Source organism: Papio anubis, chromosome 12 (genome assembly GCF_008728515.1).
Source record: "Papio anubis isolate 15944 chromosome 12, Panubis1.0, whole genome shotgun sequence".
In the NCBI taxonomy this organism is placed as follows: domain Eukaryota; kingdom Metazoa; phylum Chordata; class Mammalia; order Primates; family Cercopithecidae; genus Papio; species Papio anubis.
In genome coordinates, this window is record NC_044987.1 from 95,818,914 (window position 1) to 95,842,450 (window position 23,537).

A 23,537-nucleotide genomic window follows, 5' to 3' on the forward strand; every position below is an offset into this window, starting at 1 on the left:
TCTCCTTTTCTCTTATCACCCTGAACTTTTCCATATTCTTTCTTCCTTTCTTTTCTAGCCTGTTAGCAAGTGGCAGAAGAGGGGATCAGAGCCAGATAGCCTGGGTTCCAGTCCAGAGTTTTTGCCATTTACTGGCTGTGTTTTTCTGGGCAAGGTATTTAAGCTCTCTGGGTCTTTAGTTCTTCATCCATAGAAGGGGGATAATAAGAGGACCTTCCTTTTCGCATTATCAGGAGACCTCTGTGCATTATATATGTTAAATGTCTCTATGCTGTGTATGAACCAGTGCATGTGGGTAAGATTATTGTCCTTGAAACCAGTCGGATCTCAGCCTTGGAGGTGGGACACCCACACTGTATTGGTGGCCCAATGGGAGAGGCTGCTGTGGTACTAACCATGCACAGTTCTAATTGCAGTGACCCATGGCAAGTGACTAAGGCTTCAGGCCTCAGTTTCCTTCATTCTAACTGCAGCGATGCTGCCTGCCAGCAACACAGACTTGTACATTGGAGGAGGACAATCAGGATTTGTTGAATGAGAACCTGCTGGTCATGGCAATGAACACTGACCTTTGTGTATCTTGGTTCATTTTCCAGAGTGTTCACGAGCCCACAGGCCCAAGTGAGAGTTATTTGCAACTGGAGGAGCTGGTGAAGCAAGTGGTTTCTCCTTTCCTCGGCATCAGCGGGGACCGTAGCTTCTCAGGCCCCACATACACGCTGGGTAAGGAGTGCAGCTCTCAAGTTGTCAAGAGGCCTGGTGATCATGATACCAGCACTGTTTAACTGAGCACTGATTATGTGCCCACCCTTTTGCTTCCTGTGTGGGTCAGAGCAAATCTCTGCATCTTAAGCACTCACGTTCCTGGCCTCTGGAGGTTGCAGTAACCTCTACCCCTTGATGATTCCTCCCCAAGGACCAATACTATGCCTTTGTGGTGGTGCTTGTCTGATCCACATCTTTGATCAGTGGCTTTGATCATTCTGGTGTGCCTAGGACATTAATCTTTCTGTATCTGATACCAGAAACTGTGCTTTGTTACACTCTTCCTCTGGGTGAGTAGAGAAACCTACTGTGATGGATTTCCCTTTGAAACCAGCTGGAAATGCCAGGCCAGCTTGTATGTGTGGCCAGATGTTATCGAGCTGCTGTCTCCCACTCCGTTTCTGTGGGTACCACCACATGGCAAGGAAAGGGGCTCCTGGATTTGGGGACAAATCCTGTTGGGGCCGTTTTTTGATGGCTGTAAACCTAGCATCAGTGAGTGTCAGGCTCTGTACCAGGCACCTTGGAAAATCTGGAGATGAATCAGATCTGTTCCTTCTCTCAGTGACACTGCAGTCTAGATGGGTTCAGTACAAATATCTCTATAATATAATACAAAATAGCTCTCAGACCAGTCTTTGTAGAAATAGCTGTATGATAAGGCTTCTAATAATAATAATAATAATAATAAACCCAGTTATTTTCTGAAATATAAACCCTCGAAATGCAGAAACGTTTTATTCATTGTTCTGTCCCCAGGAATGGTGCCTGGCATATAGTAGGCACTCAAAAAATGCCAGATGATGGCAGCAACGGTACTTCGGGGCCAAGGGAGCCAGCACCCACAGAGAGATGCAGAGGCGGAAATGGATTACTCAAATTGGGAGCCTGATACCCCCTCTTCTCGCTTTAATGGAGTTGTAGTAGTTGAGCTTCAAAGAAAGGAGTGTCCTCCAGTGAGGTTCCTGCCCCTTCCTGGGCCTCTTACCACAGCAAGAGCCAGGGCCAGCTGGCCGTTTTCACCACCCTCATCATGTTTTTCTGGAGACACCAGCTTAACCACAGCCACCACAGATCGGAGGGTGCTGGCCTCAGCCTGCTGCCTGCTGGTTCTTCTCCCTCCTCCCTCCCTTCCTCACTCATTCCTCCCAGGAGCTGGAACGAGCCAGTTTCAGTGACACTAAAGAAAAACAGCCTTCTGCAGCCCCACTCTGAGCTGGGCGCCATGTTGCTGCAGTCTCCCTGGAGCCCACGTTCCTGCTGGCTTGGCTCACCGTCTTTGGGGGACAGGGGCATCCAGGGAGCTGTCAGGATGTCAGCAAGCTAGCTGGGCCATGGCAGGAATGCCACCATTGTTTGGGCCTAATGCCAGTGTAGAGGAAGAAAAACAGTTTTTCTTCCAACCCTCCTAAGCTCTTAGTTGGAACAGACCCCTGTAACACATTAATAGGAGAAAAACAAACAGAAGCTTATTAATATTGTATGTTTCATATATACATGGGTCACACCCAGGGAGATAGTAGTTCTTAAATACGTAGCTTTGAATTTCAGCTCATATAGCATCTTCAACAACAAAAAATAAATTTCTAGAGAAGTGACAAGGCAAAGAAAAACAACTTTGAGTCCGGGGAGGCAGCTTGTGGCAAGGGAAGTAGATGGCAGATAAGGGCTGGTTAGTGAGGCTTGTTCATGTAGGTTTCTCTGGTGCCATTGCTGGCTGATAAGGGTCTAAAATTGTCTTCAGTGGTTAACCTTTGCTCTCCCTGGTAGAAGCGGGATGGGATACCTTTTGTCTTTATACATCTCTATAGCGCCTTTAAGCAAATAGAGGAAGGACAGAGAGCTTCCTGTATCTGCTTCTTAACTGCCTTCAGTTCATAAATCCTTATGCCCAAGAGGCATATTTTGTGGTGGCTTATTCTGGTGTCCTATCCCAGGAACAAGAGTCGATTGGGAAGCTTGTTCAGTGAGGATTCACTCTAAGAGGGGATAACTTTAGCTTTCCAACTAAAATAAGAATAATGCACATTTTTGCCAAATTAAAGATTTGAGGTTTTATTCTTGTACCTAGGACAATCCCTGCCTCTGATGAGTTGTCACAGTAGGGGCAGGGAGGGAAGGACGTGACCCTCTTTTGGCTAATTTTAAATTATTTCAGCAAATGTGTACTAAGACCCTGTCCTGGCACTCTGGGAGGTGCTATAGACATATCTGTGAATGAAGCCAACCCATTCCTGCCCTCCAGCACACACAGCCTAGGGGAGAAGTCACAAACAAGGCAGTGTCTCATCAGTGTACACTTGTTCTCAGGGGGCAAGTACAGGGGCCACGAACCCAGGGCACGCGGACCTCACCTTGACTAGGGAATCAGGGAAGAGTACCTGGAGGAAGTGATGATGTCTGTGATGGGACCTGCAGGATGAATATGAGTTAGCTGAGTAAACAGAGAGGGATGACTATAAGGAGAGGACCTTGGGGGGGTTTGGAGGACAGGTGATGAGCAAGAGGAAGGAGTGTTAGAGGAACTGAAAGGGCTTCAGAGTTGCAAGGAAGCTGATGGCAAGGGAAGCTACTGGACTCAGACCTCGTCCTGGGCATGGTGCTGGGGGCGCTGGATGCTGGGCCATGGAGCAGACACTGCTGTTTCCAGGTTTACAGGGGAGGTAAGTGAGGATTAAGGTCACGTGGAGCCAGGATTACAAAGCCTGGAGTTGTGGATACTGTTGCGGATACTTTATCAGCTGCCCCACGTGCGCTATCATCACCTCCACCCCCACTGCCCGCTGCCAACTTTGAGGAGGTGACTTTATTAAGGGACAGCTCAGGAGGTGTTCCTTAGCCCAAGAGGGATCCTAAGCCAGACATTTCACCCCATGTCTCTGGATACTAAGAAGCTAAAGTGGTCACAGCGGTGCCCATCCTGACTGAGGACACGGCTTTCCAGATAAAGAGAGGACTCTCGGGGCCTCCGTCTGCCCCTTGGTAAAAGGTTTATTTTGCCTGTGGGAGGGGAGTGTTGAGATGGCTGGCTGAAGCAAAAACTAAGGAGTCAGGCTGGAGGTGAAAAACCCCTCAACCTATGGGAGGGCTTTGCCGCGGCTCACTTGGGCGGGAGGATGGGTAGGCGTGGTCGCAGGTGGGCGTGGTCACAGGTAGGCGTGGTCGCAGGCAGCAGGGGCCAACCATCCCCTAAGAAGCCGCCACTCAAGCTGGATTACTGACCAGGGTTTTGGCACGTAACTCATTCCATCCTCCAAGGTACTGTTGTGCTTTCAGTCTCCAGGTCACCTGCAGGACAGGTGACCAGAGCCAGAGAAGCGGTTTATTCCCGGGACTCCGCACTGCACCCACGCGACCGCGCGTGTTTGACTGCACGAGGATTCTCGGGAGGTCTCCCTTCCTGCCAGCCCGGCCTCACCTCTGGGTCAGAGGCCCATGATGGGAGTGAGAGAATGTGCTCCCCTCTCCAAAGCAGCCACTTTTCTGCAGTAGTGGGAGTTGGTGAGGGAGGAGGAGGAGGGTAGTGAAACTTTGTGTAAAAGGCCGACTCCTCAGAGGCTGGCCCTTGACCCACCTTTCAAGTCCCCGAAGTCTCCAGGCTGTTTGCCTGCTGTTTGCAGGGCCCTCCCAGCGTGCACACTCAGCAGCACGCTCGACTTCTCCCACACAAAGGCGCTGGCCTCCCACAGGCCTCCGTCCATTGTATCTCCCGCGGGAGGGCCCTTCTCCTTCAGGATACTGTAACTTCTCTGCGTGACAAGCCGGCATTCACGGCTTTCAGGTGGCAGCCTGGAGAGGGACGCCCACCACGGGCTTGGTGTGCTGGGGTCACAATGGCCGTATTATGGCGGTCCCTCCGGTGGGGCCTGGCCAGGGAGCCTGGGAGATCAAAAGCCTGGGAACCAAGTCCCCAACAAAGGGCCCGAGGACGGCCTTCTCCAGGCTTTGCTTCTCTCTGGGGGTTTGAAAGGAGCTGCTCTTGCTGGCTCCGGTGCCGTGGATGAATGCCAGTGCTCAGCAGGGCTCCTGGTGAGTGAGAAGGGAATAAAGGCTCCCCTTGGCCTCACCCCGTGTGAAAGGGAAGAGGAGGCGGCAGAGGTGGCCTGGAGATGCCAGCTGAAATGGCAGGACCCAGCCCTGTTCCTGCTAAAAGGGCACCACTGCAAGGGAAGGGCTGGCTTGGAGCCCCAGGGGGTACCCACAGGGTAATCAGTCCCTTAGTGGGATATTCCCTTCCCTGGGTGACAGGGTCCTGCCTTCCCGGGGGCAAAGAAGGAAGAGGTTGGGGAGGAGAACAAGAAGCAAGAGTGTCAGTCGCTGTCTGCCAGTCGTGGGCATGGCGTTCGGTTTTAAGGCCTCCCAAGGGGCCCAGCAGGCCTGACCTCCCAGTGGGGACACAGCTGACGCACTTGTCTGAGGCTTGGCTCTGGAGTCTGGCGGGAACTTAGCAAGGAAGCGCTGTCTGCTCGGGGGACTCAACACAGCCTTGTGGTCCCTGTGGTCCTGGCTCTGCCCACACCCAATCTTGGGAATGAAAACATTCACCCAGAAAGCAGAAGGAAGAGCTGTAGCCTCTCTGGTGAGTCATCAGCAGAGAGAGAGAGGCTGAGGCAACTGTGGAGAGAGCAGGGCCTTGGAAACCACAAGAGCTGGGGCTCAGCTGTGTGGCCTGGAGCAACTTCTGAGCCACAGAAGGCTGAGCACAGAGGCCCTGTCCTCCTATTCAGGGCCAGCAGCAGGAAGAAGCTGTCCTGTCTCAGGGAAGGGCCAGGTAGAGCTGCCTGCTATGTTATGGACCCCAGCTAAAGGCAGCCTGGCCCCTGTGAAATCGCTCTCCGGGGAGGTTATGTGTACCTCCCCAATCCCTCCCCGGATCCCAGACCACATCCTTGGCCTTGCCAGAACGTGGCTGTATTGCCATGTTCTGTTTCTCAGCCTCTCCCTTACACTGAGCTTGCTCGTTGAGAGCAGGAATTTTGTATCCCAGGACCTGGCACAGACCTCTCCTGTGAGTGAGTGGTTCAGTCTGTAAGTCAAGCCTAGAGAAGCACAGCCCATCTGAAATAGACTTTGTGACTTCTCTTCCTTCTCCTCTGAATTTCCAGGGTGCTGTCATCTGTATCTCCGACCTGACATTTGCCACACCGACCTGTTCTGACAGTTATTTGTGTGTGGGGGTCATGAGCGGGGCCTGTGCTATCCGCTCTGGGTTTGAGTCCTGGTTTCATCACTAACTTGACTGTAGTTATTCCACATCTCAACTTCAGGTTCTTCTGCAAAGCGGTTAGAAGCCATCAGTGGAGCACCTCCTTTCTGATACAGTACCTAGCATACCGTAGATGCTCAGTAAATAGTTGCTCCTAAGAACTCTTGCCCCTGACATGAGAACATACATGCATGGAGGTACACAAGTGTGCTGGGCTCAAGCCCCTGTTGGGGGCCCCACATCAGATGTATGTTCTTTTCTTCTCTGTAGCTAGTGCAGCATTTTGCATGCACAGGAAGTAGTGTTTGTTGAAGGTGGGGACAGGTGGTGTTGGGGTCTCCTCCTCCAGGGCAGCCCCCCCTCACTCTGGCTCCAGCTCTTGACCCGTGAGCAGCCAGAGGGGCTTCTCTTGTCCGTTTGCTGCCTGGGCCCTCCAAGGACCATTGGAGACACCTTTCCCTGGCTCATCCCAGTGGGTTGGGACCCGCGGAAATCATCAGATAAATTCTCATTTCTTCCAAAGATGCTGCATGTGTCTGCCATGCAAGTAGATTTCCCGTTCTCTTGATTTACCCTCTGTCCTCTCTGGTCCCAGCCTTTCTTCCAAGTTTCAGCCATGTTGTAAAATCTAACATTAATACTGTATCTTTCCAGATACCCCTTCCCCAAAGAGAGGAGTCCCCCATACTCTTATAAAACATTATCGAGGCCGGGCGCAGTGGCTCACGCCTGTAATTCCAGCACTTTGGGAGGCCGAGGCAGGCAGATTACGAGGTCAGGAGATGGAGACCATCCTGGCTAACACGGTGAAACCCCGTCTCTACTAAAAATACAAAAAATTAGGCAGGAGTGGTGGTGGGTGCCTGTCATCCCAGCTACTCGAGAGGCTGAGGCAGGAGAAGGGCATGAACCCAGTAGCTTGCAGTGAGCTGAGATCGCGCCACTGCACTCCAGCCTGGGCGACAGAGTGAGACTCCGTCTCAAAAAAACAAACAAACAAACAAAATCGAAATCTCTAGCAACAATAGAAATAATGTTGCTACTGTCTGCCTCTTTTGCCCTACCCTTTGCACAAACCCCTCCTGGCAGGTAGGTACCCCGTCTCAGGAGCCCAGACATCTGCATGCAGCAAATGCTCCCCAGATAGGTCTTTTCCCATCTCCTGCTAGGCTGGCTGTAGGGTTCAGGTCCCAACATGGGTTTCCCAACAGCAATCTAAAGTGTGTACTTCTATCAGCAGTGAGAGGCAAATGAATTGTTCTCAAGGGCGTTTTTTTTTAAGGACAGTTTTTCAGTGGGATCCTTGCTGCTTTGAACTCTTCTGGTGCTTCTGTTTTATAGTTATTGATTTTGGAGATCATAAAAGTAATGCAGGTTATAAGAATGTGGGAACATTTTAGAAATGTGTAACTTGGAGAGTAGGAGCGTCCATGCTTCACAAAGAACTGCTGCCAGTGCCTGGCGTAGATGCTTTCTTCTTGGTTGCTCCTTGGCGTTTTGTCTCTTTTCTCCAAAGAGGGGAGCCAGTGTCAGCTACTTGTCTAGCACCTGCTGGGGGGGCAGTGTTTGCTGTTACTTGACTTCAGTGGGGGGGGGGGGCGCTTCAAGGGACATGTCTTCTGAGGGCAGCAGCAGTCCCCTGAGACACAGCAGCATGTAGTGGGGAAAGTTTGGGCGCTGCCATCTGGAACCTAAGAGAACTGGGGCTGATCCTCAGTCTTCCTCATCTGTGCAGTGGGCATACTGAGAACAACTCTGTTTTGGAGGGAGATTGGGACTAAACAGCGAGATCATGGGTGGGAACACACTGTACACTCTAAATTCTATGTATTATCCTTTAATTTTGAAAAATTGTTGTTACCACCAAATAGGCCCCTTGGGCTTCTGAGCCAGTAGACTCAAGATTTAGTCCAAAGGGTTAGAATTGTATTATCTTCATTATTTATACACACACACAACAGTCTGATGACAGGAGCTGCTGTGAGCTTTGCACATGGATGTGGGCAGGTCTTGCTGTGATCTCCTTCCGGGAGCATGGGCTCTGGAAGTGGCTGACACACGTGTCTAGGGCCCTCCAGATCCACTGCAAGAGCAGAGAGGAAACTAAAGCAGCATGAGCCACATGTCCCCACGGCCAGTCTGTGAACAGCATGGTTTGCTTTCCTCTTTGGAAAGTGGGGTGTTCCCCCTCCTGTCCAAGTGTGGTGGGAATACTGATACCATCGGCCCCGCTCCCTTTCTCCCCACTGCATTGTCCTGCCTGGATGGCAGAGGGAACACCTTTCTCTTGGGTCTTCAGGGTATCAGAGATATGGGCACTGTGGAAGGCAGGGACAGGTGAAATTGGGTGTGTGAATGGGAAGCTGGGGAGAGGTGTGCTCTGGCAGAAAGGGAGGCTGAAAAGAAGAGGCCCAGAACAGAACCCACCCATCCCCCAGCCCTCTGAAGCTGTGTTTCTCCCATGGCCGTGCCTTCAAATTCACTCTCTCCCAGGCCAGACCAGCTGCAGTGGCTGGACTGTCCCATGCCTCCGCCTCTCTCAGGTCCAGAGCCATCCAGCTCCTAACATGATACCGGGCCTAGGTGGCAGAGGAAGCAGCACTGCCTTGAGAGGAGCATGGGTTGGGGGACTTCTCTGGGACCAAGGGACCCAGCCTTGTCATGGTGCTTATTCTATTTCAAACTCTGTGCAGGTTTCTGCCCTGGCGCAGCCTGTGTGAAGGTGGGAGAGCAGAGGCCCCGGGAACCGGGGTGTTGCTGTCAGATTTGCTTCCTCTCTTGGGACTCTACTCCCCAGGCTTTGGTTACCTGAGTGTTTTGGTTCTTCTCCTGCCTCTCTGACCCACCCTAGGGTTTCCTTCCTTCTGGAAAGGCAATGAGGCTCACCTGGTTTTTGGAGGCTGCCATCTGTGCTCCAGTCCCAGCTCTGCCTCTTCTTTGTAATGTGGAACAAGTTATTTAACCTCTTCCGTGCTTTAATTTCCCCATCTGTAAAGTGACAGTGGTGATAACAGTACCCACTTCATTAGGTTGATAATTAGTTCATAGATACAAGATGCTCAGATCAGCACCCAACGCTCTGAAGTGCTATCCTGTGTGTTAGCTGTTAATACTTTAGCCCCTCTGAAAGTAGTGCTGTTAGCTCCTCTCATTTTATCCACCCAGCACAGGTGCACACACGAGAATAATTTAGTCCTTTACCCCATCTTCATTTTCAGAGAGGTCACATTCACTCGGAGGGCCCCAGCCATTACTAATTTCCAGAGGACTTTGATTTTCACATCCTAAAATGTTTTCTTCTTGTCGTAAAAGAAATGCCCACATATGGAATGAAAATTTTAAAGACATATCAATGAAAAGATAAAGAAATTTTAAAAATCACTGGGTAATACCTTTACCCAGAGATGATAACTAGATATTTTGATGTAGCCTTTCCCAGTTTTTATACATAAGTGTGGTGGGTGAATATAGCACCCAGTATAACCCCAGTTTGGCTTAAAAAGGGATAAAATGCATATAATACTGTTGTTTATATTCTGCTTTTGTTACCAAATATTATCAACATTTCTCACTGTCCTTAAATATTATTTGAAAATGACCAAATTTCTGTCTTTAGATAGAAATTTCTTTTCCCAGCTCAAAACTGCATGTCTGTCTGCCCGTGGAGGTTGCCCCTTCAGCATCTCAGATGCGATGTGGCCAGGCCCCGGCACTGGGTCTCACGAGCTGCCTTCTCTGCATCTTCCCCATCCCTTGCCCCTCTCCCAAGTCTGCTGTTCCCTCCTTCCGTCCCACAGCTCCTCCTCCCTGCCCCGCTCCCAGGATTTCTTAGTTGTGGGGTTCTGTAGTATCTCTGTGGTGTCTCCAGCGGTCATCCTCACTCTACCCATATCACCACAACTCTACTTCCTTTCCTCATCACCTCTCACTTTGACTCTGATGTTAGCATTACCTTTTTTCACATGCAATCCATATTTATTATAGAACATAATACCCGAACCTTCTCCCTGGCTTTCCTCGCTGCTGGCCTTGCTGGCTCCCGCCCATTCTGCCACACTTCTGCCCAAGGAAGCTTCCTGAGCACAGCCCATCCTGCCCTGTGACCTTCGATGTTAACTGTGTCCCCGCAGCTCTGCTGTGACCTGGCTGATGTACTACAGGTGCTTCCATCTGCCTGCCCGGGCACCTCTCTACTATCTCCTGGACTCTGTTCCAGCCAGGCTGTGACCTGATGGTGCACCTGTCTCAGCAGCTGTCTCAGGCTGCTGCCATTGCTCAGAACTCTGTCACCCCTTCCCCGCTGCTGGGAGTTCTGCCATCCTAAAGGTCCATCTCCCGTGTACATCCTCCTGGCAAGTTTCCTATCTCCAGATAGGCATGCTTTTTCCAGCCCTCGAAGCACCTCCACTTGGCTTGTCCTACCCTAGTTATCTCTGGGCCTTGGATGGGCAGCTAGAAGAGCAAGGGTCTGGAGAGAGACCGACCTTGTTTGAGTCCCAGCTTAAACTACCTTCTATCTATATGACCTTGGGGAAGCTACGTCCTCTCTGAGACTCAAGTTTTCTCATCTGGAAAGTGGAAGCTGATACTAGACCATGAATTAGATTCAGTTTTGGGGAGGATTCAAAGGATAAAATGTCTAAGTTTAGCAGTTTCTGGAACATGATGAGAATTCAAAAGCAGCAGTGTTGGCTGGGCGTGGTGGCTCACACCTTTAATCCCAGCACCTTGGGAGGCTGAGGCGGGTGGATCACCTGAGGTCAGGAGTCCAGGATCACCCTGGCCAACATGGTGAAACCCCATCTCTAGTAAAAATACAAAAATTAGCTGGGTATGGTGGTGGGCGCCTGTAGTCCCAGCAACTCAGGAGGCTGAGGCGGGAGAATCACTTGAACCTGGGAAGCGGAGGTTGCAGTGAGCTGAGATGACACCATTGCACTCCAGCCTGGGTAACAAGAGCAAAACTGTCTCAAAACCAAAAAGCAGCAGTTTTATAATTAGTACCCAGTCTTCCTGTGTCTGCCTCCTTGGGGTGTCCATGGAACCTAGCCTGTTCTTTGGTGATGCTAAAGACAGTCCAGGAGAATTGACTTGAACAGAACGTAGGTCTGAGACCCTTGACCTGGCGGGAGATGAGGGTCATTGATAGCCCTGGTTCCCTATGATTTGCAAGACAGTCCTGCTACCTTGGGTTTGACAACTGAGGTAACTCCCCAGTTATCTCTTCCTCTGGATTTCAGCTTATGAAGGCTCTTTTATGTCACCTGTTGGCATGGGAGAGGCCACTCCTGCAGGAAGCAAGGGTGCTTCCTTTGGAAGCTGGCCATCCCATGCCCAGGTCCTCAGGGGATGTTGTTTGAAAGGGAATTTTAGGGCACATCCGACGAAGCTCAGGCAGCAACTGAGAAACACACCAGATTCCCTTGACCCTTATCTGTCAAGGAAAGTCTGCTGGTGACCACTAATATGTGGGGTAGGGTTGGTTATGGACCGGATCTGGCATACACAGGTAAAGTTGTAAGAGAAACATTTAGGTATCACCAAATTCCTCCCTTGCGTCATAGCAGGGCTGCACCTAAGAGCTGCTCCTAAAGGTTGAGCCACCACCTTGTTCTTTTCCCCCAGTTGGATTAGGAGCTTTTGAGCACCAGTAACCCCTCCCCAATAACAGTCTTTGCTGATCCTTCTCTTGCAGCCAGGCGGCACTCCAGGGTCCGGCCCAAGGTGACTGTCCTGAACTATGCTTCCCCGATAACCGCAGTCAGCCGGCCACTGAATGAGATGGTCTTGACCCCACTGACGGAGCAGGAGGGGGAAGCCTACCTGGAGAAGTGTGGCAGCGTGCGGCGGCACACGGTGGCCAATGCCCACTCGGACATCCAGCTGCTGGCCATGGCCTCCATGATGCACTCAGGCCTGGGGGAGGAGGCTAGCAGTGAGGACAAGTGCCTTCTCCTGCCACCCAGCTTCCCCCCACCCCACCGGCAGTGCTCCAGCGAGCCCAACATCACCGATAGCCCTGACGGACTGGAGGAGGGGGCCGGGGGCAGCCAGGAGGGCTCAGAGCTGAACTGTGCTTCCCTCAGCTGAGTCGCCACCCCCAGGCCTTTCCACCTCCTGTTATGCAACCAGGATGAGGACACCTCCATCTCCATGGATTACTGAGGGGCCTCTTGCTTTATGCAATGCTGCCTTATCTCTTTTAGGGTACTGTCCTGGTCAAAATGCCTTAAGGGGAAACCGTTGTTGTAAACCTCTTCATTTTGATGACTGTGACCAGTTCTTTGTAGCCACCAATTGTAGTGACCAATTGCCTAATGGTCACTTTCTGACTCCAGCCTTGCCAGCCTGACTCAGATCCTCATCTCTGGGTCTTTCCTCCTCCGATGTTGGACTGCCTAATGTTCCCAATGACATATTCAGTACTTCTGGCATTTCTGGAGCAGGAGGTTGTCAGGACCACACGTACAACCACCAAGGATGTGTTGGCCTTTGGAGTTCCCCTTTAGGTTCCTTGTGATGCGGTGGGTTATGAGTGAAAAATTAGTGAAGAGGGAACTCCTCTCCCCTATTTTGTGTAGAGTGAAAATAGCCTGCAGTCCCTACTCAGCAGGGCTCTGGGAATGTGCCTGCCTTATTTTAGTTTCAGAATTGCTGGGAAAGTTACCCCTCTGGTGGGTGAGGATCTGTCCTCACCTACATCCATATCCTATGTGCTACTTGCACAGAGGCCTTTGGCTTTTGACCCAGAGGGGCTGTGAGGCTGGAGCTGCCCTGTCTTTCATTGAGCCTCAGCATTTCCCTCTTAGGCTTCCTCTCAAGCTCAAGGAACTCACCCCCAGATGCCTCTTGTCTCTCTCATTTCAGGAAACGGACTTTCTTATCATGCTTTCCTATGGTGGGTGTGAGGGGCCAACTGATACCAACCAACTAGCCTGTACCTGGATTTGACTTGAATTTTTAAAATGTGTGTTGTTTCAAAAAAAAAGTTTGCAAATTTTGCACGTGGGATCTTGCGCTGTTCATTTCCACTGGGGTGAATCTTCACACTAAAATCACAAGCAGAGCTCCTGGGAAAAGAGACTGGAAGTGGTTCAGGATAAAGAGATCTATGGTGCACAGAGCTCTTATGTCACAGAGCTCTAGAAGCAGCTGGACTTGAATCTACAGTGGCCTGTGTAAATTTGCGAATTTTATGGTTTCTGGGAAAAGCTGCATTGGGGTGGGGAGACCCAGTTTGCCTCATGGGCAGAGGATTCTTCCAGGAAGCATGGAAAATGGAATGTTTCTACGCTTTACAGTGCGGGGAGAGAGGGGAGATGTGGGCAGGACCTTTTGGAAGGATGTTTATTCCCTGTGGTTAAAGAAATGCCCGGAATTTCTAACATGTGAAGCACTTGGGGGCTGCAGGCCATGGCACGGTGCTGCATCCTTCTACTGCTCCCTCCAGGTCTGGGGGCTTTTATCCACCTTGAATTCCTATCCTCCTCTTTGTAGTTGTCTGTCTCACTGATAACAGCTCCAGGAAAAAAGACAAGGCTCCTCCTCTGACCCTTCCTGTTGATGTTTATGAAATCTCAAAGAGATGAGCCACCTTGGCTTCCAATATGGCAAGAGGGTGCTGGGAGAAGGTGAAGATCAGTCTAAGCTGCCATGGGGATGAGACCTTCTCATTTAACTCTTGATGGCATTTCCCTTCTGGGTGAAGATTTGAAATATGATCAGAATTGTGCTCTTGATGGCTGGGAATTTAGAAATTTAAGAGTTATTTCATTTTCATTCTAAGAATGATGGGAGAGAAATGTCCAAAAGAGATCTGCTGATCGGCTGAGAATTTCAAACAAAAAAAAAATCATCTCTGTGTATGTGTTGGATAAAGTCTACAGATTGACTAACATGCATTAGCAAATGGAACATCAGTAGGTAGCAACATGATGATTTATGTAACTGATAGCTTCTGTCCTTATTAGTACACTTAACATTTGAGACTAGTATTTATTGATCCAGGCAAATTAATTAATCATGCTTGGGCTTACTTTTTCAGTTTGTAAGGTTAATCACATGTGCATGCGTGCGTGTGTATATAAATGCCTTTTCCATGTCTTAAATGTCCCTGATGAGGAGAGCAGTCATCAATTAAATATATAAGCTCTTAAAATGAGAATGGGGGTGTCAGTATAGACCCAGTATACTTAATTGCTGATGACTGTTAGCCAGTTTACAACTTTACCATCGATGTACACACTTGATATTTGTGCAGTAGACTGTACCTATAAAAATTTTATTGATGTTTATGATCATGTTAGCTATCAGAGGGCTACTGGAAGAGTGATAGCTGAGGTGTTTTTAATCACTTTTTCTCTCCTAGATTCGCTTTCATTATTTATGCTAGGATTTTCCTATGGTTGACATTTGATGACAGGAAGCAATCATGACTCTTCGAGTGAGCTCACAGAAACCTTTCATGTCGTGTGTTTCCAAAACGAATTCAATAAACAACATTTTGTCCTTGCTGGGTGCCCCAAGGGTGTCTTGATTGAATTTGCAAGTATAGCAGTCAAATTAGATCTTTTTTTTCCCCCTCAAATTAGATCTTGATGCATCCTTCCCTCAAACTCCCTGCCCCCACTTCTGCCTCCTCATCTCTTTTCCTGTTGCCTCCACTCCACAGTCGGACAGCAGCCTTAGCTCAGCCAGTCTTCCCTGGGTTTTGTTTGCAATCCTGGACTGGATTGGCAACTCATTTCCTGGAGAAACAGATTGTGGAGCTAGAAAATACTGAAAAAAGTCTGAGAAGCCAACACTTTTTCTAAAACCAGCTTGGCCTTTCTTCCCAGAGTATTTGACCTAGAGGGAACACTTAGCATATGTACTCATGGATGATCTCATATATTCCCCTCTGATTCTGTTTGGCAGAGGACATTTATAATATTTTACTCTGCATAAATACTTCTAGGAGGCCTATAGCGACAACAGTATGAGATCTCTAAAGGCTTGATAAGAGCCTTTGAGGAGGTGTGACTGATTAGTCATCTGTAGGATGAAAAAGCAGAGTGTGTATGCTTTGGTTGAACCTTTGCAGGTCATAACTATGGTAAACAACCACTGAGCATTCTGTCTCAATAGGTTTCATGTCATTAGTGTGCCCATGACATAGCAGTGCACCATCATATTCATTTATCCACCCATCTACCCATCAAACATTTGTGGAGCTTCCATTGTGTGTAGGCACTTTTCTTGGTACTAGGGATATGGTGATGGACAAATAACCAAGATGCCTTCTCTCATGGAGCTTACTCTAGTGGGGAAGGCTGGAAATCAGGTCAACACAAGCATCACAACTACCAAACAACACTGGGTGAAATGGCAAAGTGCCAGTGACTAGAGAGTGAAGAAAGGATGACTGTGGGTAGAATGGCCAAAGGAGGTCTCTCTGCAAGTCAACTGACCCAAGAGCTGAGTGACAAGGAGCCAGCCTTATGATCTACTTTGTTTCCGATCACTGCCATAACTACCACAGACTTAGCAGCTCAAAACAACTTATTTATTATTCCAGTTCATCCACTGGAAGTCTGACAAGGGTCTCACTGGGCTGAAATCAAGGTGGTGTCAGGGCTGCATTCCTTTCTGGAAGTTTTAAGGGATAATCTGTTTCCTTACCTCTGCCAGCTTTTAGAGGCTGCCCATATTCCTTGGCTTGTGGCTTTCTTCCTCCATCTTCAAAGTGAATGGGGGTTGAGTCCCTTTCACATGGCATCACTCCAAACTACATTCAGCCTCCCTAGGACCCTTGCTGATTACATTGAGCCCATCCAGATAATCCAGGATTATTTCCCAACTCAAAGTCTTTAATCACATCTGCAAAGTCCCTTTTGCCTTGTAGGATACATCGCAGGTACTGTGGATTAGCACGTGGACATCCTTGATGGGGGAGGGGGAGTCATTATTCTGCCCCACAGAATGATGATTACCACATAATCCTTAGTTTTTGCTGCTTCTACTGATTACTCTTTGTAGGTGGCAAGCTCCTGAAAGACCAGCTTAGCTACTCAGGAAACTCCTTGTCTTCTGGCCCAGTGGAATCCGATGGGAAAAGAGAAGGAAAGCAAGATGGACAAAAAGTGTCCACCCCAGGGGCTCACCCTGCCTTCATGCTAAGGAGCAGTGGTAAGTTGGCTGAAGCTCTTCTGAAAGTCCTTAAATGGCCTTGAGCCCCTCAGCTGGCCAGAGATGCACTGGTGTCCTCCCTGGCATGCTTGCTGTTGTCTCCATCCCTTCTCAGCTGGACTGAAGATTTCTGTGGGTACTGCTCTGCTGCTACCTCTGCTGAAATCTCTCTCCCAGCAGGAGAAAGGCCAGTCATGGGATGTACTTGGGAGCCTGGTAAGATGAAACTGCAGCATACAAGTGCTGGTCTCAGTGTACAGGGGAGACTGGGTGATATGGCCTGGGGACCTTATAGCCTGACCTCCACCCACCATGGCCTAGACTCCCACAGAGACGGCGATTCTGTAGTCCCAGGCTCCAATCTCTAATTGCCTCATTGCCTTCTGTCAGGCCCTCACCATCCCCAGTCTGGACTTGCACAACTTGGTACTTTCTGTATTTGTGTACAGACTCCATCTCTCCCTTATGGACATTCCCATTTGATCTAAGGTGCAACCCCTGCTTAAAACTTTTCCTTGGCTTTCAATATAATCCTTACACCTGAACTTGACTTCAGGGTCCTTCACAAGCCGGCCCCACCTACCTTCCCAGCCTCACTGGCTGCTCTTTGACTCCCTCGAGCTGGAGACCAACTGCTTCACCAGGGCTGTTCATGGTCCCAGGAAGCTGCCTTCCATCTCCATACCCCCCTGCCATGCTCCCACCGTTCCCTCTCCCTGGGGCCCTCCCCACCACTTCTCCAGATAGAAGCAGTCACTTCAACCTCTATACATCCTCAGGGGCTTAATCCAGGAAGGCAAGAATGTGTAGGATTTATATTTGCAGGCTTAGGGCCTCACAATACAGAGAAGCTTCTAAGTCATGTGCATTGAATAAATGAACGGGATGGTATAATTCTGATCTCCACCCCGCCCCTCCCAGGTATGTGCAGAAAGGATGCCACCTCTCTCCTTTTTCTCCAGATAGGGATCTTCCCCATGCAGCTCTCTCCAAGCATGTTCCAACTGAGGCTGTGTGCCCAGGTGACCCAGTGAACACAGGTGGGAGTCTGAGCCCTTCTTGCAACTCCTCCCCTTTGCTCCAGCCAATGTCTGCCACTTCCCTGCAGAGAGCTAACCCTGTTCACGGGGCTGATGTTTTGCTCCAGAGTCAGCTCTTTCTCTTGGCCTGCCCTCTTTCTGTCTGTGGTAAGAGATTGCTTTGGGACCTGGCAATCCTGAGGACAGTGAGAGCATCTGTTGTTTGCCATAGGGCCATCTCTTTGAAGAAGCTGTCCTGCCAAGAAGAGGGAGTGTCCCAGGCCAGTGAGCTCAGGCAAGAGCCTCCTTGCCCCAACCCTCTCTGCATTCAGGAATCCAGCATGAGGGCTGAGTACTATGCTGTTCCTCACAACAACCTTGCAAGGCAGGTATCACCCCCATTCTGCAGATGAGCAAACTGAGCCTTGGGTCTTTTAAGCAATGGAGCTGGGACTTGACCCCAGGTTTACCACAAGTCCAGTGGTCATCCCCTTCTATTCTAGGAGATACCCTAGCCTGATAGAAAATGAAGAATAACTAAGCCAGGGGCGTAATCTCCTCAGCTTGCTACAAGGTAAGAGATGTTCCGGGGTTTCTAGAAAAGCTGAGGAACAAAGCTGCATCTCTTGCTTTTCTGCAACCATTTCTAGAAAACCTCATGGCATAGGGAGTGGGGGTGGGGGACTCTGGTATCCTGGACAGTAAATTTCCTATATAGAAAAGATTTTGGGGCTTTTAAAAAAAACTTATGTTAAAATTTGTCTTTGAAAAGTAATAATTTAATGTTTATATTTAATTTAATACATAACATAATTTTGTCTTTAGAATCAATATTCCATTTCAGATGCAAAGTTTAAACATTTTTTATGCTTTTAAATTCAGCTTACAAATTTTATTCTATTTTATAAGTCTAGTAGATGGTGACAGTAACTTTGGAGGAGTGTTTGAATAATGCTATGCTCTTATTTACAAGCATAGCTCAGCACTTCAAACATTTTTAAACAAATTTAGAAATTTAATATGTTGATTTTTTAACTACTTTGGTTTTTCTGACCACAAGCAAAATCATCCCAAATTTTAAACTCTTATATAAGCTAATAAATTTAACTTAAAAGAGAAATCTAAGTCCTCTTCAATGTTTTTATACTCTACTTAAACTTAGATGTCACCATTAAAAAAATCACAAGTCTAAATTAATTCTCAATTATACATTTTAAAGTGGAGTTGTAAAACTGTACTCTAATGGGCTTTATTCTCTCAAATATCACATTCTGAAACACCAAATAGGCACATATTCCTTCCTAATATAAAATACTAATGCTATAGTTTTGTTTCTTTTAAATATTTCTACCCTTAAATCTAAACCTCCCTGTAGTGTTGGTGAGCTATTGTCTCTCAGTTTCGAGCCTTTTCCTTTTTGTGTGTTGCTGTGGCTGGGATTCTGCAAACCACCTTGCTGCTTTGTCAGCTGGGTCCCTGGTAGGTTCTGCTAATGGAGGGCGCTAGAGGGAGCCTGGGGTACTGGTGGAGGGAGAAAATTGGACTCATCCTGTTTTTGTCCACATTACCTGGCACAGACAGCTGGGTCCAGCAGCAGTGTTGAGTTACTGTTTGCAGTTTATCCACATTCCCAGAACCAGCCTCAACATCTCCCCTTAGAGATGCAAGCACTGTCCAGCCTGGGACCCCTCCTCAGAATTCTGAAGACCTCTGGGGCCCCTCCTCTAACTTTTGAAATTTCAATAACCCCTAACACTCTGTTTCCCCAGTTCTAAGGGTGGTAGTTGCTTCTTGTAGTTACCACCTCTGTGATTCCTCTGGGTCCCCTCTTTGCCATTTTATTTGTCCAATTTCTGATTAATAATTCATATATTAAATTCTCTCTGTTAAAATAATTGATGTGGCCTTTGTCCTCTGACTAGCCCTGACTGATGAACCAGGGTTGAAAAAATACCCACTAAAGAAGATAATAACCATTCCAGGTAACCAAGGCAAATCGCTACCAGAAATTTCCTTTGGGTGTGAGACCCAGATCTGCAGACATTGAGTGGATTCTTCTCCCCACACCTAAGAAAACCATATCACTTCCAGTAATTTTGGTGGTTGCTTCTCAGCATTCTTGAGTTTATAGGTGGAGCATACTCGATTCTTGTCTGAGTCCCTAAGAGACACTCGGTCCCATTTGTGGTTGCTTAGTCAATGACTTCATAGCTTAAAAGAAGTGACCTCGGGGCCCTTGTTCCTGTATCGTACAATTGCCTAGTTCTTCAGTTCCCTTCCGCAGTATGCGTTTCTTACTAAGTCACTCATTAGATTGGCTTTTCATTTCCTTGGTGATTCTAGCCTGCGTCTAATGACTTGAGAGAAATCCTAAGCCATGTAAACACCTTGAACCAATAGACTTCTGAATTCTTTTATATTCTCAGGACTGCGTAACGCTTAACAAGTGCTTAAATTTCAGTCTGATATCAGTTAAATATCTCAGATAGCTTTGTTTGTGGTCCAACTTATGAGGTCATTTCATTCTCTGTAGGCTGAAGTAAGGATTAAATTATTTGCCTGCCAACAGAAACTTCTGCTGACTAGTCTAGAGCAGTTTTGAGAAGGGTTCAGTAAGTGGAAATCGCATTAGGCTTCTGGTTCTGGCCATATGGGAATGGCTTGTATCAGATTAATTTTCCTTATAAAATAATTAGGAAAGCTGGGCAAAATATATAAAGGAACTGTTCAAAGGAACTGGAGAACATCCAGTGCAGGCAGGACCTGAGAGGCTGTGATCCCCAAGAGAAAGGAAACATGAGGAAAGCTTCACATTCTTCCTGGCTTTTCCTCTGAGAGGATTTCTCCGAGTCCCTGGAGTGGGTGAGGGTACAAGGGAGTAAACAGCAGAAAGCAGCAGTCTGACTAGGTAGGCTAAGAGGAGAGTTTAAAGCTGCCAGAGCTGCTGGAGTTTGAAGGTAAAATGATAGGAAGGGCTGAATGAGAAATATGCACACAAGTTCCCCTCAAGTTGTTCACTGACTCCTAAGATGCGCACGTACAGTGAGAAGTAGAGGAAATCAGCAGAAAGGAAAACTACTGGGATGCTAAATACGGGAACCAAGTTCAGCTGCCACATGATGCTGAGAGGTTCAAGTCCCACTGGTGGAAGGGCTTTGGCAAACATCCTGGGCTTTGGATGAGACTCCCCAAAGGGCCACAGTCTAGGAGTAAGGGTCATGCCCCAAAGCAAGCTAGTAGACTTAAACATAACTATATCAGTAATTATGTATTAAGTAAACACTCTGATGAAAAGACAAAGTTAGTAAAACAAGATGTTGTTTATAAGAGACACACATTGAATATAAGGACACAGAAAGATTGAAAATAAAAGAATGGAAAATGATATACCACGTAGACACCAGCAAAAGAAACAGTGTTGCCAATTTAGAATCATGGAAATTTCATAATGATAAAAGGTCAATTCAAAGAAAAGATATGAATTGTAACACAGGTTGAGTATCCCTTATCCAAAATGCTTGGAACCAGAAGTGCTTCAGATTTCAGGGTTTTTTCAGACTTTAGAATATTTGCATTATACCTACCTACCAATTGAGCATCGCAAATCATAAAATCCAAAATCCTCCAATGAGAACTTCCTTTGTGCATTATGTGGGTGCTCAAAAAGTTTTGGATTTGGGGGCGTTTCAGATTTTGAATTTTTGGATTTGGGATACTTAACCTGTACATAAATTATCATTTACTGCTCATCGACTATATGCCAAGCAACATCCTAAATATTTCATATTCTTTGTTTTGTGTAGTCCTCTGAGCAATTTTATGAAGTAAATATGATCATCCCCATTTTACTAGATGAGGAAATTAAAGCTCAGAGAGGTTGAGCCACTTGAGCAACTTGCCTAGTCACACAACCAGAAAATGGTAGAGAGAGCATTCAAACCTAGTTTTGTCTAGTCTCTTGCCCAAGAGCTTTTAATCGCTGCTCTGCTTTCTAAGCACCATACCGCCTGTGGTATGCTTGCCTGAACTAGTTGGAGAGGTCCTGTGCACACAGGAGTATTATTTAACCCAAGGGCAGGACATTCTGCAGGGACTCGGAACTCTGGACTGAAAACCATTCAAAAAAGCAGTCTGTCTGACTCTCTCTCTCTCTCATACACACACACTTCTTTGTAAATGCTCTGCCTTTGGGTACACATGATCCCCAAAAGGTTATCCCAGTCTGAGTCTAAGGAACCTTCCAATTCATGGACCACAGCCTAACATCTTTGAATTTCTTGTCCCAAATCCTCAAGAATCTGATTGATCTGATTCAAGAATCATGAATCCATCCCTGATCCAACCAGCTGCTTCTAAGGAGCACCATCTCACATGGTTTTAGACTTCACCCCTGTTAAGTCCTTCCCTTGGAGTTGAAGGGGAAGGGTTCAGCAGTTCTTGGGGACAAAGAGAGACTCGTCTGCCCCAGGCGGAATCCATGCATGCATACGTGGGTGGCCAGAGCAGAAAACTTCAGATAATCTTTCCCAAGCAACCTCTAATCATGGTCTTTCCCCCAAATGTAAATATGGTTAAAAGAGGGGACAGGCAGCAGGCTTATGTAAAAGGGGCTTGGAAGTCCTGGGAGAGAGTAAGAAACAAATGGGCCTATCTTCAGGTGGGAGGGGGAACATGGAGGAAACCATGAAATAAAGCACTTCCTAAAGTGGGCAGTCTGGGGATGGAGCCTCATATCTGCCTTTGAGCTACAAGAGGGGCACTTTCTCTCAGAATATTGCCATGCTGCTCCTCTTACTATCTGGGCAGGTGCAACTGGAAAAGCCTCCAGAGAAAATCGGCTAAGGTTGTGGCATTTGCTGTTGTGATGGACAACTGGAATTATGTAGGGGGAGTCCAAAAAACCTATGTGTTTTCCAAGCTTCTGAGACCTCCAAGGATATTTCTGTGGCAAATAATTGTAATAACAACATTTAATACTTATTTAGGGTTTACTGTAGCCAGTTCCTAGCATAATCCTTGCTTTCTCTATCTTATTTCCTTTAACCCTCATATCAACCCAGCGAGGTAGATGCTATTATTATTAATATTTTACACATGAAGAAACTGAGGCACAGAGACGGTAAGTTAACTTGTCCAAGGCCATGGAGTAATTAATAAGTGGCAGCCCCAGAATGTGAACCAAGACATAGTTCGGCTCCAGAGAATTTGCTTTTAACTCTAATGTAAACTCCTCCACTCTTTGGAAAATGTAATATCAATTGTCAAGCAGAGTTAGAGTCATTAAGAAAGGCAAGAGCTTGCTGGGAAGCCCCTTAGAGCCCCTGGTTTTCCATAGGGAAGTTGCTCCACTCAAGAGAAATCCCTTCTGTGGGCTGTCCCCACACAATGCGTGAGAGCCATGAGGCTCAGCAGCCCCAAAACCTGCCACCAGAAAGCCAGTGGGCACAAGGTAGAGAAACAACTCACAGAGAAATCAGGGGTCACTATTTAGGGTTTAAACCCCACCTTCTTTTTTCTCTGTCACTCTGCTGCCACTGCTGTCAGTCAGATCCTCTCTCATGCCCAGCTAAACTAGCTGTGTGGCCTTTGGAAAGTCTTTTTCTCTTCTGCAAACTGTAGTTAATCATGTCTGCCTACCTTGCAGGATTAGAAGGTACACACACACACACACACAGGTATTCATACACATATACATACATATGGCAGAGAAAAGGTTTAGGCTATCTCTGAGTAGGTAAAATCATGAGTGTTAAGTGTTATAGTGCTCCTTTTAGTTGTCTATATGTTCCTAATTTCTATAAGCATGTGATGTCTTTACTATGAATAGAGTTTAAAAACAAACTTCAAAATTCCAACACCATTCATGATAAAAACAAACAAAACAATTTAACAAACTTGGAATAGAGGGAATTTCTTCAACCTGATGAAGGACATCTGTAAAAACCTACAGCAAACATCATACATGATGGTGAGGGACTGAATGCTTTCTCCCAAAGATCAGGAGCAAGGAAAGGATTTCTGTTCTTGCCTCTTCCCACTCAACAGAGTCCTGGAGATTTTAGCCAGGGCAGTCAGGCAAAAAGGAAAAACAAAGGTATCCAGTTTGAAAAGGAAAAAGCAAAGCTGTCTTTATTTCAGATGACATGATCCTTTATGTGGAAAATCTTGAGGCATACACACACCCACAAGCCCCTCTTAGAAGGAAAAGACAACTATAATACAACGAGGTCAAAGGATACAAGACTGATGTATTTCTATATGTGAGCAATAAATAGTCCAAAAATGAAATGAAGAATAACTTTCCACTTATGGTAGCATCAAAAAGAATACAATATTCCAGGAGAAATTTGACGAAAGAAGTATAAATCTTTGTTTGAGGG

General features: G+C 47.4%; 1 protein-coding gene and 2 long non-coding RNA genes across 26 annotated transcripts in view; 1 reads left to right on the forward strand and 2 right to left on the reverse strand.

Annotated features, from left to right (window-relative positions):
* Positions 1–23,537, forward strand: part of PRR5L (proline rich 5 like) — a 246,468-nt gene that overhangs the window by 165,581 nt on the left and 57,350 nt on the right. For 19 of the 24 annotated variants that reach the window (XM_031653940.1, XM_003910027.5, XM_009186294.4 and 16 more), the window contains 2 exons: positions 597–723; positions 11,667–14,484. In XM_031653940.1, the coding sequence (XP_031509800.1) occupies positions 597–723; positions 11,667–12,061 (522 nt within the window). In that variant the 3' untranslated portion in view covers positions 12,062–14,484. Of the gene's footprint in view, positions 1–596; positions 724–11,666; positions 14,485–15,988; positions 20,516–23,537 lie in introns of those variants that run through there. The other 5 variants (XR_002517342.2, XM_021926812.2, XR_002517341.2 and 2 more) reach the window with 5 other exon arrangements.
* On the reverse strand, positions 3,739–6,768 carry LOC116269811. The gene is made up of 2 exons (XR_004177650.1): positions 4,340–6,768; positions 3,739–4,053 (listed from the first exon to the last, which is right to left on the reverse strand). It is a non-coding gene; the product is annotated as an uncharacterized LOC116269811 (long non-coding RNA).
* LOC103877553 lies at positions 7,793–11,708 on the reverse strand. The gene is made up of 2 exons (XR_637289.4): positions 8,858–11,708; positions 7,793–8,054 (listed from the first exon to the last, which is right to left on the reverse strand). It is a non-coding gene; the product is annotated as an uncharacterized LOC103877553 (long non-coding RNA).